At 45.3% G+C, this 20,165-nt stretch overlaps 1 protein-coding gene across 1 annotated transcript; it reads right to left on the minus strand.

Moving 5' to 3' along the window:
- Nucleotides 1-685: 685 nt before the first annotated feature.
- On the minus strand, nucleotides 686-1,308 carry LOC135363978 (late cornified envelope protein 1F-like). Its single transcript, XM_064587463.1, has one exon. It carries the CDS (start codon nucleotides 1,306-1,308, stop codon nucleotides 994-996), a length of 315 nt encoding a protein of 104 aa, XP_064443533.1. The 3' UTR covers nucleotides 686-993.
- Between the last annotated feature and the right edge of the window lie 18,857 nt (nucleotides 1,309-20,165).

Consider the following 20,165-nt stretch of genomic DNA (forward strand, 5'->3'; position numbering starts at 1 on the left):
GTGCAGTGTACCCGTTTATGGGTCACACTTTCTACATCACCTTTTGGGGCCTACTGGGACTTGAGTCGAGGTGCATGTCTAGAAGCAAAGAGAGATGGTGGGATGGGTTCTCAAGAGAACCAGCGGTGCACTGCAAGGCAACCACTTCCAGGAGGCCTTTCAGCTTCCTCAGGAAATGCATGGTTAACCACCTCAGAGGGGGATGAAAAGGCTGCTTCTACTGGCAAAAGACACAACTTGGTGGAATGGAATTTAGAAATTCAATGTCTCAACTTTATCAGGAAGTTCCCAAATGTCTCTATTCCAATTTTCAGGACTCCAGGGATGAGACAACTAGATATCATGTGAGGCATGGTGTCAGCTCTCAGAAGGACGCTCCTTGTGAAAATGCATCACTGAACCTAGTCAGGCAGAGACATCAAACAAACCCAAATTGACAGGCATTCTACAAAAACCAACAACTGTTTAAAAATCTTCAAATCATAGAAGACAAAAAGCCAATGTTGGTTCCTGGATTGGATTCTGAACCAATAAAAATTTGTTTTGCTCTTAAGGACATTAGTGGTGCAAGTGGCAAATCTGAGTAAGTTCTGTAGACACTGAGGCCTCAGGGGAAGCAGGAGTTGAGGACAGAGTATAAAAAGATAATGTAGGAATAAAAAGAAAACAACAATCAAGGAGGGCATGAAGATGTCTAGTTTTATTATTTCACATCAGGCTGGGTTTACAACAAGGTAAGCTCTGAAGGACCTAGGGTCTGTGCTTTGGGTTCCCAGGGCAGCCACACATATGGGGGAGGAGGTGAGTAAATGGGTTTGGGGGAGGGGTTGTGGCTTCTGGGCACCAGGGCACAGGGATCCTCTGGGCCAGAACTCAAGGCTGCACTCAGACCCCTCAGCCCCTTGGGCAGGCCCAGCAGGGGGAGCAGGAACAGGAGGAGGGCTTTGGCCACTCGCTGTCCCCAAGCCTGCGCTCCTTGGCTCAGGGTCCACTTCAGCAGCAGCCTCCAGACGACTGACCGCTGCCCCCTCCACAGCAGCTGGAGCCCCCCGAGGGCTGGCTGCAGCAGCCAGGGCTCTGGTGTCTGTGACGGTGGGAACTGCGTCGCCTGTGGTGGCTCAGGCAGCAGCCGCCGCCCCCAGAGCTGCAGCAGCCTCCGCCCCCAGAGCTGCAGCAGCCGCCGCCCCCAGAGCTGGAGCCGCAGCAGGAAGAGACTGGGGGGCACTTGGGGGGGCACTTGGGGGGGCACTTGGGCGTGGGACACTTGGGAGGGGGCTGGCACTGCTGCTGGTTCTGCTGGCAGGACATCTCGGCTGGCAGGGTCAGGAGCTGAGGGAGAGTCACACAGTGAGTCAGACCCAGGACCCTGAGCCCCCCTGCCCCACCCCTTCCTGTCCTCAACATCATTTCTAGTGCCTTTATTTGATGAACTGTTTAAATGGAGTCCTTGATAATTCAACAGAGAGACTTTCATTATTTCTAATAGTTCCCCAAATGCCCTCACATCATCTCTGGAGTGCTTCATCTGTTATAGAATTAGAGAACTGAAGCCAAAATATGTTAAGAAAAAGTGCTCAAAATCAAACATCTAGAGGAGATATTCTACAGCAAAAATCACGGAAATAGTAAATCTAGGTGACAGTTTAGAAATGAAATTGTTTCTTTAGGGAAAACAGTCATTCCCTCTTGCAGAACTTTCTAGATATCCTTGTCCTGTAGGGACATAGAAGTCCACACCCGCAAAGGACATTGCAGATTGGCTGGAAGAATGAGCTGAGGGAGAAGATAATTTACTGTAAGCTGGGACTTGCACCGGGCCCCTGACCGGGCCCCGCTGCCCTGGCATCTTGCAGACGCTCCCCTCAAACTAACACCTCAGCATCAAGATTTGAGTTGTTCCTACTCAACTCTGAAGTCCTTTTGTCTGAGTGCTTAAAATAAGTCAGTCAGTTGTGATTTCCTCTCTGCTGGCTGAGTGTCACTGTTCCCATCTTTACTTTTCCCTGGAGGGACAGTTATGCTTTCAAAGATAAACCTCCCTGTTGACAACAGTTATGGGTTGGTATGGTGGTCAGTGTTGCAAATCCTTCCAACCAGAGACCAACAACTACAGATCAGTTTGTTTTTTCTAGTGTACTGTCACACTCACACAGTTCCTTCTACTCATGTTCCCAGCCTTCCTAGCTCCTTGCCCCTCCCTCAGTGTCCCTGCGACTTGTTCTTTGCTAATATGAACCCAACCTCATCTTCTTCTCACTGCCACCCACCACACACACACACACACACACACACACACACACACACACACACTGCAAAGGCTCTGCCCCCCACCCCCCACCTCCTGCTCTGGTTTGAGCTCCCTCTGCGGAAGGCTCTGCTTTCAGTCCCAGGGGACACTTACCGGTGCACAGGCAGCAGTGGGTCTGTCAGCACCTCAGGAGAGGAGTGTATGGAGGTGCTCTGACTCTGAAGCCCTTTTATCCCGGCTTTGGGCTCTGCCCTCAGCCTGTGAGACAGGACCTGGGCACGAGGGGACTGCCTCCTGCCACCCACGAGGTCCTGTGACAGGTGGTGACTGGCAGCTCCTTCCTGCCTCCTTCCATGGGGCTCAGAGCAGCTGCTCCCAGCTTGGAATAGGGCTGCTTAGAAAAAGTACCACGGGAGAAAAACTGTAATCATCCCCCACCTTACACTCCCACTGTCCCTGCAGGATACCTGCCTGGCTCAGTTTTGGAGCTTGAGTTCCCAATGTCTCTTTTCTTGCCTCCCAAATCTTAATTCAATGTTTCAGTCCGGTTTAAAGCAAGTTTCATAGAATCCTCCAAATCTTTATTACCTTATATGTGAGTGTGTGTGTGTGTCTGTGTGTGTCTGTGTGTCTGTGTGTGTGCACGTGCACATGGGCCCATATGTACGTGTGCCTTAGGAACCAACAAACAACTTGACGAGTCAGACTCAAGAGAGAGTCCTGGTTCTGACACCTATTAACTCCATGACCTTGTGAAAAATACCTCATCCTTCTTGTTCTCAGTTTTGTCCATCTACAGTAGAGATAATATAAAAATAACTACAGGGGTGTGTATGTGAGAGCTAATGCAAAGAAAAATTCTGGTAGAGAGTTTATAACACGCTGTATTCCTTAAACAAATGCCAGCACATTCACTTTTTTAAAATTACAACTGTTTTCTAAGGAGAGTGAGTGTGGTTGGAAAATACAAGACCCTTCTGTTTTCTTGAGATTAGTGATATGTTTTAATAAGACAGTATTACCAGGAATAAAGTTTTATACAAGAGGGAGAGAGGGAAGACCTGGCCAGTGAAACTGAGAATTCAGATTTTCCAGGGGTCATGTAGGAAGGCTGAAGTGAAGTGAACATCCCTGCTGGAATGCGGCAGAGGCCGAGAAAAAGCTGAGAGGACAAGCTGCTAGGACATGAGAACAGAGGCTGGACTCCACACTCTGGGGCCAACATGTGAGTGGGAGAGACACCGTGAGCATGTGTGTCTGTGTGTTCAGGTGCCTGTGAGTGTGTGTCAGTGTGTGGTCATATCTATGTGATGACAGCATGTGATTATGTGTCAGTGTGTGATCGGTTGTGACCTCATGTGAGGGCTTATGAATGTATATGTGTGGGAATATGTGCATGAATGTGCAAGCATGAGTGAGTGTGCAAGAGTGAGTGAGTACAGGGCTGATATTCAAGAGGTATATTCCAGCATACACAGGTGTTGCTGACTGAATGGTTGAAATATTAAAACCACTTCTGTAAGAGATAGCAAACAGCCACCACACTAACTCCCCTGCCCACCAGTGCTCCTGCCACCACACTGACTAACCCACAGAGTCCTCTACACCACTGGGAAACTAGGAGGACCATAACTGTCACATCAGGGCTTCTGAAATGCTGGTCCGGCTTCTGCTCTCGAAGCTCAATACCAATCTACAAAGTTGTAGAATGTACTTGAATAACAACCACTGTGTGTAATTTGTGTGAGTGCATGAACACACACGAGTGCTTAATCTTGTGCAAACAAGTATGACTGTGTGGAGGTTTGTAAACATGCTGACTTTGCCTCACCAATGGATTGATGGGTTCTACGTTCTGGAAAGACAGGATTCAGTCTTTATGCTTCTTCTAGCTACCAGCACAGTCAGGGCACTTGCTGTGTCACAGAGAATGTAAACCAGAGAGCCAGAGTGTCCTGAGTTTGCATCTCAGCTCCACCACTACAGGCTGTTATTATTGCAAGCAAGGAGGGAGCTTCTCTGAACCTCAGTCCTCTATCCCTGTTGGGAGTAGCCATACCTACTTCAGTAGGGTGGTGTCAATGTGTGCAAAAGTTGGCACACCTGTGTCAGTCAGGACTTTGCCCCTGTACATGCTTCCTCAGCTTGTCAGCCTCCCTTCTTGCCTCCAGGGAGCATAGCCTGCCTCACAGAGACAGAGCTGACTGTCCCAATGATAGCTGAGAATCACTGTGGGCTAGAGCTGCCAGGATTGCCTCAAGAGCAGGATCCATTTTGGGCAGGCGTTAAAACAGGGAAGATTCTGGAAGTAAAGGGCAACCACCAAATGGGATACTTATGACCTAAACTAAATCTTGTTTCCCCCTATGAACACCCACTCTGATCTTTTGTTCTACTTAATTGGTCCTGTCCTTGACCCTGAAATTCGCCCTTCCCCTTTACACCTTTGTATCACTGAAGGTCTGGAGCCCACGTCTTCCAATGTGTGGGAATAAGCAAAGGGTGCTGCCTGTAGGCTTGCTGCTCAGTCAGAACTGGAGAATAACAATAAAAGCAACAGCTAACATTTATCAAACTGTTTAATTACATTCTCATTGGACAACTCCCCCTTCCACCCCAAAAAGCAGCTAATCTTCTCCCCCACCACACAGATGAGAAAAGTGAGCCTAGGGAAGTTCTATAACTCGCTGCAAGTCACTTAGTGGAAGAGGGGTGGTTCTGGAATCCAGATTCAGTGTGACGGGGACAAAAGAAAAATCAGCAAGATGGTCCACACACAAGCACATGTGCATGTGTGCTAATTATGGAAATTAGTAAAAAGAAAATTAAATGAAGCCCAAAGAGGTGAAATTCAATCTCATGTTACACTGCAGAGTGAGGAAGGGTAAGGCAAGAGGGGTAAAAGCCCAAACGAGAGAGATGTGGGGAGAAGGTGATGTATGGGGGTGAGGAGGACACATTTGGAGACTGTGCTGAAATGACAGCTCTGAATGTGGGGGTGGTAGCGAGTTCTCATTTTCAAGGTGTTCTCACTCTCTCTATCTCTGAATTCCAAGGTGTGAGGTGTTTGTCAAATGTACCACCCAAGTCATCCCTTAATTGTATGCCACCCTGTCTAAATGTTCTTTGTTTTACGAGGGTCTTCTCCCAGGGACTGTTGGGCCCAGAGGCCCAGAGTCTGTGCTGGTTTCTCTGTTCTTATAGCACCCCTCACCTTCTGCACAAACAGGAATGGAGGTGCTTACTAAGGCTGCAATGATGGATTGACAGGGTGGGGGGACAGATGGATGGGGGATGGATAGAAGGAGGGGAGACAGCTGAAAGGCACAGGAGTCTGATGGAGGAAGAGGAGCCCAGCCCTGCAGGTAAGAAATGCTCAAAACTTTGGTCTTTAGCTAACTCTGCATTCTCCAGGGTCTATAATAATGTGTTGGGGTAATCCAGACTTCTTTTTTTTTAGGTTTTAAAAAATTTATTTTTTAAAAGTTAACATGCGCATAAAAGGAAACTGAAAAACACAAGAAGCAAAGAACAAAGTCATCCATAATCACAAGCAGTTTACAGTTTGACTTCTAGATCCTATGTGTGTATCTACACAAGTAAGCATTTTAATGTAATTAAGATCGTACAGTTATGTACCATGCTTTTTTATACACCATAAATATTTACCATTTCAAAGTCCCCAAACTATGAGTATTTTGAAACCAAGAATACACTACATCAACTCCATCTGAAAGAAAAAAAATGTAATCCTGCCTTTCTTGGTGACAAAAATTTCATAAAAGACAAAAATGGCAACAGGCCTCTAGATAAAGATATTGGCAGAGTTACAATTAAAAAAAATGTATTCCCTTAATGTTCAGTTAAAACTGGGACAAAGTAAGAGTACACAATGTACAATGCTTCTAAAAGAATTCATTATCCAATCTATACTATTCAAATATTAGCAAGGAGGTATGTTTCCATTGAATCCCTTAATGTATTCCTATAATACAGCCAAAGAGACACACACACATTAACAGTTATCATTACAATGTAAATATGAACACATCCGCATACATCTCTCCCTCTATACTTCCTTCTGCCCCTTTCATGATATTTTCCTCTCTGCCTCCTTCTGGGTACTTCTGCTGGCTCTCAGTGACTGCCCTGGAGCCCAGAAGCATGAAAGGGGAGGCAGGTTTAAGAAAGGAGGTTCCACCTCCTTTTTGTTGTCCAATGAGAATGTAACTAAACAAAATAGTCCAACCTGTGGACTATTTTGTAAGAGAGGGGTTTGGTGGAGAGGGATGGAGTGGGTAGTGGAAACAATAGGAACCAGCAGTTTGGATTACCTGTGCCTCTGAATTATCTGGTTACCGCAATCCTCCAGAAATTTTAATTGAAAGTAGGGGGGTTGTGGGGGAAATAGTTCAGGGAAATCCCCAACTGAGAAATAATGGGGGCTGTGATTTTAATCACATATTGATGGTGGATATCATGTGTTGAGTATACAAGGTCTGTATAGATTGTCTCCTTTTTTTAAATTTAAATTCAATTAGCCAACATACAGTAAGTACATCATTAGTTTCAGATGTAGTGTTCAATAATTTATCAGTTGCCTATAACACCCAGTGCTCATCCTCATGACACATTTGGTTAGCTTGAAGAAACTTTTGTCTTCTCTTCACCTATGGGAGAAGTTTTAAGGCCTTATTCTCAACTCCTTTAGACCCAGAAGCCCTTGGAGTCTGTTCTCTGAAATATAATTTATTTGCCTCAATCCTTCTCTGCTATGTAGCTCTTGACTGGGGGATTCCCTTGCTCTTTCTCAGCCTGCAGGGATGCTTTCTCTCCCACATGTTCTCCAGATGGGCATCATCTCCCCCTGGTTCCAGTGGTGCTTTCATTTTCCGTAGGTATGGGATGTGTCTCCTCCGTACCCCAGCAGGACCACTGAGAACGACCCACAGCTCACCAGTGCATCTGTACTGTGCCTGTTCCTCTGCCTGCACCACATGCCCAGCTACCCTAGGGCTCTGGGGTGGGGGCGGGACAAAAAATCTGCAGGAATGTAACATTGTCCAACAACAGAAGAATCAGACTGAGACATGAGTGCCAGAGGAACTACATTTAATTGTTTGAAAAACAGGAGCAGAGGTGGAGGGTGGTAAGAAAGGTGTTCCGCATGCTGCCCAAGCTTCCGAGAAGCAGACATAGTAATGTAAATACACGTCAGTAGAGATGATTAGACAGTTCAGAACCAGATCCTTGTCTGAGGTGGAAATTGCAGTTGCTAATTAATAAGTAGAGATCGAAGAAACCACCCTCCTGGTGCTGCCTTTTCCTGAAGTGTGGCTGCAGTCAGAAGCTGGGGTGAATGGCGTTGACAGATGGCAGAGAGAGGGGCAGTGAACTTCATGCTCTCTGTTTTCCTAGGAAGCTTGGCCTCTGGTCGAATGCTAGGGTCTTATTTCTGCTGGGACTTCTGGCACTGTTGGGGTGGACATTTCTGTTGGCACTTGGGGGCGCAGGGCTCCTTGCACTTGGGTGGAGGCTGACAGGGCTGCTTGGTTTGCTGGGGTTGGGGGCAGCACTGCTGGGGTGGGGGGCAGCACTGCTGGGGGGGACAGCACTGCTGGGGTGGGGGGCAGCACTACTGGGGTGGGGGATAGCACTGCTGGGGGGGACAGCACTGCTGGGGTGGGGGGCAGCACTGCTGGGGTGGGGGACAGCACTGCTGGGGGGGACGGCACTGCTGGGGTGGGGGGCAGCACTGCTGGGGTGGGGGACAGCACTGCTGGGGGGGACGGCACTGCTGGGGTGGGGGGCAGCACTGCTGGGGTGGGGGACAGCACTGCTGGGGGGGACGGCACTGCTGGGGTGGAAGGCAGCACTGCTGGGGTGGGGGGCAGCACTGCTTCTGCTTCTGCTGAGACATTCTTCGTTGACACACAACTGGAAACAAAAAAACAAAAAAGTGAGGAACGCCTTCGCCATAGAGACACTCTGGGCCCGAGGACAGGGCCTGCCGCATTCACATCCTTCTCTGCTTCTACTTTGCCCTGATGGTTTCACAACTTAAGGTTTGTATGTCTGTGTATAAATATCCATGCATGTGTGTGTAAATATGTGTTGAATATAAGTTGTGGCCAAAAGTTTGTAAGTCATTTCAATTCTTTTCGAGACAGAGAAACATGGAAAGAATGAAGCAAGGAAGGAATGGGAGAAGAAGAGAAAAGGGAGAGAGGGAGAAGGAACGACAAGGAGAGCAAGAACAAAAAGTAATATACTTTTATGCCAAAACTATGGAATCTGGAAGAGGATTGCCTAGGATCTGAGTCCTGGCTAAACTATTAACCTGCTGTGTGACTTTGATCAAGTTACTTAGCCCTCTGTATATGCATCTCTTAGGGCTGTTGTAAGGATTAAATGGGTATATAAAATGCATACATATAAACATGCATACATACATGTATGTGTGTGCACACACACACACAACCACACAGGGTAGCTAGCACATGATGAGCACAGTGTAAAGGTTTTGACTTATTAAATAAATTTCTAAAAATTAAAAAAGAATGAGAAGGAGCATCTCTTTTCTCTAAGACAATTATAAGAGAAAGGAGTCTAGAGACAAAATGGACTTTTTAGCTTGATTCTTATTTACAGTTGAGGAAAACCAACCTCAGAGAAGGACGTAATTAGTCCCCAGCCATTCAGCACAAGTAGGTAGAAATGGTGGTCCCCAATTCCTGGAGCAGGACCTTCCCCCTATATCACATCATCTTGTCCCTGCTGCTCTGTGCTCCTTGGGGTCTCTGCACCCCAATGCAGTCTTCTTTCTTCCCTCCCTGTATTTGACTTTTCTTTAAACCACAACTCTGCCAGGTGCTCTGCCTCATGGCTGGTGCGCCCTCTCCTTCTACTGAGTCCCTCTCAGCATCTGACAAGATACAACACCCATAACACACCAGCAGGATCCTCAAGACACTGGTCTCTTGGCAGACTTTCCTCTCCCATCTCAGCCCAGCTCCCCACACCCTCGGCTGGATGGCTTGCAGACCACTATTGGTTGGTCCCCAATAATTTGGTAAAGAGAAATGCCCAACTAGATCTTTCTGACCAACCACCCAGAGCTCCAGGCCAACTCCCAGCCAGGTTGGGACCATGTGGAGCAAGGCTGCAAGGAGAGGCACTGCTTTGCCTGACTTACCCAAGTTTGCCAGTGGCTGGAGTGTGGAGATGCCAAGGGGTTTGGGATGCTCTGAGCCTACCCACCTTTTATACATCTCACATTCCTGCCTAAGGCTATGAGGTGGCCTGGGATTGGAGTGTTGTAATTAGTCCCTAGTCACAATAAGACCCACCTGTCCTTCCTCAAATTTCAGGTTTTACTCACCGCCCAGGGCTGGCAGCCTCCCTCGTGGCATGGCAGGACTTGGGGGTGATGGTACCTTCACTCTGGCCTTGGCCCCACCTCCCCATCACTTTACGAGGCTGGCTGCCTTGGATTTCCAAACTCACTCGTGACTTTTGACTTAGAACCTTGGCATCTGGGATGATCCCAAGCAGGCATTCAGGTTTTGAGGGTGTGAGGGCAGGGTTCCAGGAAGCTCTGGTTGGCAGAGGGGAGGGGGTGGCCTGGGTGGGGTACATAGACAGCATTGTCTTAAGGAAAACTTAACAACTGAGGAGGTGAATGGCTCTCTGGGAGGCCCATTAAACATGCATGACTTTGACTTAACCTAGGCTCAGAGTCACATTCAGCCTGAACTGGTGGAAAGACAGTGCAAATGGCTTTGATTTTATGCCTATTGTTATTTAGGTAATAAATGGGGGCTGTAACCCTCTGTCCTGCCTTCTACTGAGAAAACCATTAGGTTGCATTTAAGGGAACTAGGTGGTTACAGTAGACAGTACTTATCTCTCATCTCTTTTTTTTTTTTTTAAGATTTTATTTATTTGCGAGAGAGAGAATGAGAGACAGAGAGCATGAGAAGGGGGAGGGTCAGAGGGAGAAGCAGACTCCCTGCCGAGCAGGGAGCCCGATGCGGGACTCGATCCCGGGACTCCAGGATCATGACCTGAGCCGAAGGCAGTCGCTTAACCAACTGAGCCACCCAGGCGCCCCCCCCCCTTTTTTTTTTCTCATCTCTTTATATGTGTATAAGTCACCCAGATTCTAGGGTTCCCAGGAAGTGATTATCATAAGGTGGAATGGGTGGGGGAACCAAGCATTGAATTAGAATGAGATTCCAGAGGAGTCACCTCTGCTGGTCTTGGATTCTGAGCTGCCAGGGCCCCAACCCAATTCTTTCTCCCCACTCCTGTTAGAGATTCCAGGACACAGAGGGATGGCACAGGGCACAAACCAGGATGCCCTCCATATTTGGCAACGGATGGAATATATCTTTGAAACATCCCCAAGAAGTGTTTAGAGTAGAGCTCTGACCTTTACCAGTGGGTGACCTTGGGCACTTAAAGTCTTTGAGCCTCAATTTCTTCATCTACTAAGGAGAATAACAACACCACCCTGCATGTTAAAATGGGTTAAAAGGGACAACATACATAAAGTATGGGTGTAGTATTTGGCACAGAATGAGTGTTCCACAATTACTGGGTACTCCATGGAGTTGGGCTCTGAATACTAGGGCAAGACACACTCTTGGAAGTATGAAATAGTTGCACAATTTGAAGGTAAGCAGTGGCACTTGCCACCCAGTGTCCTAATACCTTGGCTGAAAGAAATGAACATAAGCTAGTGTCGAGGGTGGTGTGTCTTAAGTCTCAACATGGAATTTAGCTGTAAGCTCTACTGAAGCCTTAAAATATCCCAAGATCTTCGGAAGTCAGGCTGTAGCACTGAAGACACGGGCTTGGAAATCAATGGTCTCTCTCCTCAACCATGGTCCTGGCAGGCTCGGCACGGGACAAGTAAGTGAGACTGGGAAGAATCCAGGGGGAAAAATCCCCTGGCCTGCTGTCACTCTGACAGAAGTGATCCCATATAGTCTCGGAAATGGATTTCAGCTCAGGTCCCTAATAGCAGAGAAGAAAGGCTGTGTGGGACAGTTATCATGGAATGACCACCACCATTTATTTATCAAGATGGAGTGCCCACAGCACTGTGCCGGCACTGGGCCCGTGGTGCACAAGAAGGGCTGGGCCCTCGCTGTTCCTCAAGGCAACAGGGCATGGGAAATCTGTGTGGCAGTTCTGCCTCTGTGCACTGGGCCTGTTTACATGGGAAGGAAAAATAAAACTGTTTCATGTCTTCTTCTCTTCTTCCTTCCAGAGTTTATAGATTTTTTTTAATAGAAGCATAGCTGACATACAATGTTATGTTAGTTTCAGTTGTACACCATTCAACAACTCTATATGTTATGTTATGCTGGCCACAAGTGTAGCTACCATTTGCCACCACAGAATGTTGTTATAATGCCATTGACTATATTCCTTATGCTGTACTTTTCATCCATGTGACTTATTCATTCCATAACTGGAAGCCTGTATCTCCCACTCCCCTTCACCCATTTCACCCATCCTCCACACCCCTTCCTTCTGGCAACCATTGGTTTGTTTTCTGTATTTATGGACATGTTTCTATCTCTTTTGTTTGTTTTTTGTTTTTTATTTGTTTTGTTTCTTAAATTCCACATGAGTGAAATCATATGGCATTTGTCTTTTTTCGTCTTATTTCACTTAGCATAATTCCCTCTAATTCCATCCATGTTGTTACAAATGGCAAGATTTCATTCTTTTTGATGGCTGAGTAATGTTCCATTGTATATAAGTACCACATCTTCTTTATCCATTCATCTGTCGATGGAAACTTGGGTTGCTTCCACATCTTGGCTATTGTCAATAATGCTGCAATAAACATAAGGGTGCATATATCTTTTCAAATTAGTGCTTTTGTTGTCTTCGAGTAAATATCCAGTAGTGGAATTGATAGATCATACGATATTTTTTATTTTTAATTTTTTTGAGGAATTTTCATACTGTTTTCCACAGTGGCTGCAAGGTTTTTGATTGCTTGACTTGGATTAGCTGAAGAACTCAAATCCAAATGTCACTGGAGTGATGCCTGCATAGCTAAGGAAAGTATGAACAGCTGCTAATTCACAAGTTTTGGATGTTAAATTCTGTCAATCTTTTCTTGCGCAGGCCCTGACCATGCAGGACAGAATTTTTGTGGTGGATTCAGCTGCCTCAAGAATGTATTACACAGGGGCACCTGGGTCACTCGGTAGGGCTAATGTCTGACTCTTGATCTCAGCTAAGGTCTTGATTTCAGTGTCATGAGTTCAAGCCCCATGTTGGGCAACACGATGTATTACGTAGTATTGCTTCTACCACCAGGGGACAGAAAAGGAATGGGTAATCTAGAAGCCACCAATAAAACTAGATGCTTATCCTGGGCATTTGGAATGCCATTATTCTCTGGCTTTCAGGAGCTTTGCTCTCTGTCTTTCTCGCTCTCCAATCCTCTCTCTCTCTTACACACATACACACAAACACACACACACACGTTGATCTCTCCCACACTCTAATAGCCAGCCCTAAGTGCTTATGGGCCTGTAAGTCCAGTTCTCAGTAAAGTTGATGAGAGAGAAGGTGGTATTTTCCTACCAATTTCCAAAGCATATGCACATACTTACTACCTACCATTGGTCTGTATCTAGTAGGCCCATGACCCCTGTTTCTTTACATGGTTCCCATCCTCTAAGGCTCCACATGGCTTTGGAGGACATTTCTCCCCCTATAGGATTTCCTTGGTGTTCATCTCATCCTCATCTCACTTACATAAACATGCACATGCTGGTGAGGGAGTGCAGATGAGAGGTGTATATAGAGGAAGGAAGTGGGTGGGGAACTTTCCCTCCATGATGTCTCTCTCTGGCTTACAAAAGAACACTCATTTGCTCAGTTTCTAGTGCTGGGCACCCATTAGCACATTCAGCCTGAGGAGAACCAGGACCTAGCTTGGTAGGAGGGCAAGAGGTTGAGATTTGCTGGGACCCAGTCAGTCATCAAGTATATAGGAAGCAGACACCATTCCCAGTTCTCTGGTGGCTGGGGGACAGTAGGACCACAGGCCCAGCCCTCAAGGAGTATTTGATCTTGGGAAAATAAGGCCAGCTCACTGTGACAGAGGACCTGAAGCTGGGAGGCAGACAATATGAGTCAGGACCCAAGGGAGGCTACGGAACAAGGGTAGCACGGGATCTTGGAGGAGCTGTCACCCTATGGGCTGGGCCACTGTTGACAGCAAAACATCAAGGAAGATGGGAGAAGCTCCAAGACAGTGGGCTCCTTCAGGGTACAAACACTGTCTTCATCTTTGCAAGCTGGTACCTAGCAAAGCTTCTGGTTCAGCTTTGGAGCTATATAAATTTCTGTGAAATGAATGAGGACATTCCAGGTGAGGGAATATAGACTGACTAAATGTTTGAAGGTGGGGAGATGTTATGTGTTTTTTGGGGAAAAGAGACTGCCGTACATGTGCTGGGTGATTGGTGCTGATGAGCAGCAGACAGTGACCTTGGGATCAGGCCCATGGAGGGCAGATTCACCAGGACAGCTGGGATTGCTGGGTGGAAAATGCAATGAGACCTGGGCTTTGGCTCTAAACAGTCAAATGTGACACTTTATAGTATACTGTATATATTTTTAAAAATTCTATTGAGTAGCATAAGGAGGTAGAAAGGCATTGGCTTATGTTTAGAAGGCCTGGGTATACTTCCGGTTCTGACAGAAATACGCTGTGTGTTTTTGGACAACTGGCCTCCCCTCTCTGAGGCTCAGATTTTCTACTTTGTGAAACATGATAATTCCAAAAGCTCTTTCCAAACATTAACATGGTATGACTTTCCCATAGGGAACAGAGAGCCAAAGGGCAGACACGTCTGAATGACTGTTGGCAGGAGGTGGGAGCAGGGGTGAGAGTGGGGATGATGGAGTCAGGGGCACCAGTTAGAAGAGAAGCAATGATAAGGACCTAGCCTCAGATAGCAGCAGTAGAAGAGGAAAGGGAGGGACACATTTAAAAATGACCTTTAGCTAAGAATACACAGAACTAGAGGGCTGAGAGAATGGAGGCAGACAGGGGAGGAGTCAAATCACACATTATGATCATAAGAGACAAAACGAGGGAATGCAGAAGGTAAGGCTAGGAGCAGGGCAGAGACCAGAGTCCTGTTCAAACATGTTGTGTCTGTGCCCACAGGACACCAAAAACTATACGACCATGCACTGCACATACACGGCTGTGCATAAACTGTGTACACACTGCTGGGCAGCAGTACAGGGGCATGATGAGGGACAGAAAGGAAGGAGATTTCACCTATTGGGCCGAGTTTGTGCTGGGCACTGTGGAGAAGCATGAGAAATGCAGGCAAGGAAGCTCTGGGTCCCAGAGGAGCAATCCTCCTTCCTGGTACCAGGGCTTGGTCAGGGAACAGAAAGCATTCCAGACTGAGAGGTGCCAGAGCTGGAAGGAGCCCAATAGTCAGACAGAACATCCCCAATGCTTGGTCCGAGGACTGTGTCAGCACTCGGTGACATCCTTAACAGGCCACCAAAGAATGAGAAAATGTTACCATACTTTGTGGAATTTGGTATAAGGTTGTGGAGCTCCATTTCTTTGGAAGGTCTTTTTTTTTTCTGTTTTCTCTTTTGAGACTATACACTTTCTAGAGTCATTAATTTTAAAATTAGCTTTATTTATTGAAGTGATAGTAATTATAAAGGGCTTTTTGCCCTTACTTGGGAAAATTAAAAGTTGGCCCTCTTTACCAATTGTGCTGTTTTTTTTTTTTTTTTTTTTAATAATTTTAGTTTTGGTGAACTCCAAAAGCCTGGGTACTATGAATGTGGTCTGTCCAGTTTGTCACTAAGAAATATGGAAAAGGTGAGATAGACAAAAGAAGGGACTTACTTTAGGTCACATTTTATCAAATGCCCGAGAGAAGACTTGAACACTGGATACCCGACCAAAACCCAAACCAAATCAAACGAAACAAAACAAAATAAAACGAAAACCAACCAAATGAAACCAGACTTTGGCCAATGTCAAAATCTACGCAGGAAATTCTCTTTCCCTCTTGTATGCTCCTCACCGCCATCCCCCTTAAAGCCAAGGCTTTGCAATGATGGCAGGACCAGACTTGTGTGGCACCCACACCTGTCTCTTCCCAGACTCTCCAGGACACAGTGCAAGGCTCTGGCCCATCCCTGTTCTCAGGAGACACGCTGTGGCCTGCACTGTGACCTGACTGAGATGGAACCCATTCTCCTTTGCCTTCATCCAGCCTCTCATATCAGAGGGGATTAAACCCTTCAAACCACCTCTTCCTTTCCTGACTCTGAGGAAATTCCTAGTTGTGAGAAGTAATTCACTTTTAAGGTCCCCATGCTGGCTTTTACCCACCAGGCCTTTCCATGCCCAGAACCAATGATTTCATCATCATGATAGGGATGCCCTGGGATGCTTTGCTGCCCTATGGGACTGAGCTTACCTTTGCCCTGTGTGGCCCCAAGATGTAGAATGAAGCCCCTGAAAGGTTGAGGATCCACAAGGATTTGCCTCCAGGCTCTTGGTCTTATTTGGTAATATTACTCACTCCCATGCTTCTAATTACCACCTTATACTAACGACTAGCAAATCTGTATTTCCAGACCAGGCCTGATACCTGGTGCTTCAGATCCATGGGATATCCAGGTGCCTCCTCAGTGTCATCATCTGGTTGTCTCAAGGACTTGTTGGTCTCAACACTGGTTCCACAACTGAACTTGTCATTGCTCCTCCTACTCACTCTTCATTTTGGTGAACAACACCACCATGCACCCCTACCAGCCACCCTACAGACTGGACCAGAAACCTGGCACCACCTCTAACCACATCCCACCACTCACCAAGTCCTGATGATCTATCACCTAGATGGGTAATGTATGCCACACACGGTGTATGTGATTTTAAGAAGCCCCTCCCTGGTCTGGTCTTCATCAGATCTTGCCTGATTGCCAAAGAGATCCCTTAACCTATTTCCTTGTCTGCGGTCTCTCTAGTGCAAACCGTCTTATGCAGAGAAGCCAAAATGATCATTCCAAAAGACAAATGTAAAAGAATTTCTTGTCTTTAAGAAATAAATACACTGGGATGCCTGGGTGGCTCAGATGGTTAAGCGTCTGCCTTCGGCTCAGGTCATGATCCCAGGGTCCTGGGATCGAGCCCCACATCGGTCCTGGCTCAGCAAGGAGCCTGCTTCTTCCTCTCCCTCTGCCTCTCTCCCTGCTCATGCTTTCTCTCTCTCTCTCTCTCTCTCTCTCTCTCTCTCTCTCTCTCTGTATCTCTGTGTCTCAAATGAATAAATAAATAAATAAAAAGATTTAAAAAAAAAGAAAGAAATACACTGAAGTGTTTAGGAGCAAAGAGGTATCACATTGGCAATTTACTCTCAAAATGTTCAGGAAAAAGAAAACAAAACATAGATGATAGAAAGATAGATACAGATATACAAACAGATATATAGTTATATAGATAGATATGTATCTATATACATATAGCATATACATGTGAATCTATACATATGTATACCAGCTTTATATACATATATCTATATATACACATAGATATATATACATCTCTCTCTGTATATTTATACATATATATATATACACACACACATATATCTTCTTCCTGAACATACATACATATCTATGTATCGCTCTATAAAAATACATACACACATGTACACAGAAGGGGGTGGAAAAGATATCAACATTTGGGAATTTCAGTGAATCTGTGTGGAGGTTGTCCAGAAATTTTTTGTATTGTTTTTGACACTTCTATGTAAGTCTGAAATTGTGTTAAGATAAATAATTTTTAAATAATGCATTTTAAATGTAAAGAGTCTGTGTCATTATCTTACATAGAATCCCTCGTTGGTTCCTCATAGCCTCTACCTACAGGACCGAATCTAAATTTTGACACAACACAGCCCGCCCACCTCTCCAGGTTTTTCTCACTACTCCCTGGGTCATGCTTCTGCCCCATCAGGAAGGACTTTCTTGTAGTTCCTGGCAGACAACCTACTATTTCTCATTGCAAAGCCTTTGCTCATGTGATCTTTCTGACCATATCCCCAACACCCACCCACCCATTTCTGGCTACGGGGTAAATCAGAGAAATGATTCAAACATATAGAATGGTGGATGGAGCTGGATGAACTTTCCATTTCTCCATACCTTCTTCTTCCTGGATGGCTATGGTTTGTTCCATTTTTTGCTATGTGTGGTTCCCCTCATCCTGGAATACAGATACAAAGGATTCTGAGGCATAGCCTATGATTTTAAGTGGGTTAGAGGCAGGTGCAGAAAACTTGAGTAGTGCCTCTGGGGAGACCAAAGTCTCCTGATAAGACCCTTGAATTGGTGGTTTTTATCTCTTGTCACTCAATCGAGAGGGCAGTTGTCATGAAGTCTGGTCCTGCTCCACTCCTGGTTCTCTTTACAGAGATAAATAAATCTCTAGTCAGTCCCCTGTGAAGTGTGTCAGGCAAATTTAAGCTGGAGCTGGAGGCTTTTGTGTGCCTGTACCTGTGTGTTTGCTGGGGTAGGGGCAGGGGTAAGAGGTAGCAAGGTACAACTTTCCTCTGCCAAGAAGTACCCGACCCTTCACCCTGCCTTTAGGGATGCCAACCAGTTATCACATCTAATTTTAAAAAGTAATATTCCCTTATATATATGGGTGACATCTTCTTTATCTATTCATCTGTTGAAGGGCATCTCAGCTCTTTCCACAGTTTGGCTATTGAGGACATTGCTGCTATGAACATTGGGGTGCAGGTGTCCCTGCTTTTCACTACATCTGTATCTTTGGGGTAAATGCCCTAAGTAGTGTAATTGCTGGGTCATAGGGTAGCTCTATTTTTTATTTTTTGAGGAACCTCCACACTGTTTTCCAAAGTGGCTGTACCAACTTGCTTTCCCACCGACAGTGTAAGAGGGTTCCCCTTTTTTCACAACCTCTCCAACATTTGTTGTTTCTTGCATTGTCAATTTTTGCCATTCTAACTGGTGTAATGTGGTATCTCAATGTGGTTTTGATTTGAATTTCCCTGATGGCTAATGATGATGAACATTTTTTCATGCGTCTGTTGCCATTTGTATGTCTTCTTTGGAGAAGTGTTTGTTCATGTCTTCTGCACATTTTTTTGGACTTGATTGTTTGTTTTTTGGGTGTTGAGTTTGAGAAGTTCTTTATAGATCTTGGATACCAGCCTTTTATCTGTACTGTCAGTTGCAAATATCTTCTCCCATTCCGTGGGTTGCCTCTTTGTTTTGTTGACTGTTTCCTTTGCTGTGCAGAAGCTTTTTATCTTGATGAAGTCCCAAAAGTTCATTTTCGCTTTTGTTTCCCTTGCCTTTGGGGACGTGTCTTGAAAGAAGTTGCTGTGGCTGATGTCGAAGAGGTTACTGCCTAAGTTCTCCTCTAGGATTTTGATGAATTCCTGTCTCACATTGAGGTCTTTCATCCATTTAGAGTTTATCTTTGTGTATGGTGTTAGAGAATGGTTGAGTTTCATTCTTCTATATATAGCAGTCCAATTTTCCCAGCACAATTTATTGAAGACTGTCTTTTTTTCCATTGCACATTTTTTTCCTGCTTTGTCAAAGATTAGTTGACCATAGAGTTGAGGGTCCATATCTGGGCTCTCTATTCTGTTCCATTGATCTTTGTCTGTTTTGGGGCCAATACCATGCTGTCTTGGTGATCACAGCTCTGTAATATAGCTTGAAATATTACTCAGCCATCAGAAAGGATAAATACCCAATTTTTGCATCAACATAGATGAAACTGGAGGAGATTATGCTAAGTGAAATAAGTCAAGGAGAGAAAGTCAATGGTTTCACTTATCTGTGGTTTCACTTGGTTGTGGAACTTAAGGAATAGCATGGAGGACATTAGGGGAAGGAAGGGAAAAATGAAGAGGGGGACATCAGAGGGGGAGAAGAACCATGAGAGACTATGGACTCCAGGAAACAAACTGAGGGTTTTAGAGGGGAGGGGGATGGGGGGATGGGTGAGCTCAGTGATGGGTATTAAGGAGGGCACATATTGCATGGAGCACTGGGTGTTATACACAAACAATGAATCATGGAACACTACATCAAAAACTAATGATGTACTGTATAGTGACTAACATAACGTAATAAAAAAAATAAAAATAAAATAAAAGTAAAAGACAAAAAGAAATAAAAAAGAGAACTATAGGGCAATATCTCTGATGAACAGACTCTTAACTATAGAAACTAACTGATAGTTACCAGAAGGAAGGTGGGTGGGTGGATGGCTTAAATAGGTGATAGGGATACGAAGTGCACTTGTGATTGGCACCAGGTGATGTATGGAATTGTTGAATCACTATATATATTTTTATTATGTTATGTTAGTCACCATACAGTATATTATACACCTGAAAGTAATATTTCACTGCATGTTAACTAAGTGGAATTTAAATAAAAACTTTTTAAAAAGGAAAAAAAAAAACAAAGTATTAATTTTAAAAAGTACTTGTGAGACATCCCCTTCCCCAAGCAAGAAAACATTCTGTTAAGATCCCATGGATGGGGAGGAAGGATGTCCACTGGCCTGGAATACCCAGATCTATAGGATACAACAGCCACTTATACATTCTCTGACCTGGTGGGAACCTGTGGAGCTGGAGACTGTTTTTCCTTCAGGAGCACTTAGGAGGGCATGGTCCTCTCACTAGCTTTAGGTTTGATGAAGATAAAGGAGAATCATGGTTAAAAATCATCTTGCTCCTCCAAACTTGAGGGCCCTTACTTGACTTTCTGTATTGTTCAGAATCAGGGAAATAGGCAAGTGAGAGAAACTGAACCTGAACTAAAGAAAACAGAAGGCTAA

The sequence above is a fragment of the Mirounga angustirostris genome, unplaced genomic scaffold (genome assembly GCF_029215605.1).
Source record: "Mirounga angustirostris isolate CCGP_5_RB_7025 unplaced genomic scaffold, mMirAng1.0.hap1 SCAF_4, whole genome shotgun sequence".
In the NCBI taxonomy this organism is placed as follows: Eukaryota; Metazoa; Chordata; class Mammalia; order Carnivora; family Phocidae; genus Mirounga; species Mirounga angustirostris.

Coding starts and splice junctions, on each gene's coding strand:
- LOC135363978 (XM_064587463.1), bottom strand. CDS start 1,308: ATGTCCTGCCAGCAGAACCAGCAGCAGTGCCAGCCCCCTCCCAAGTGT.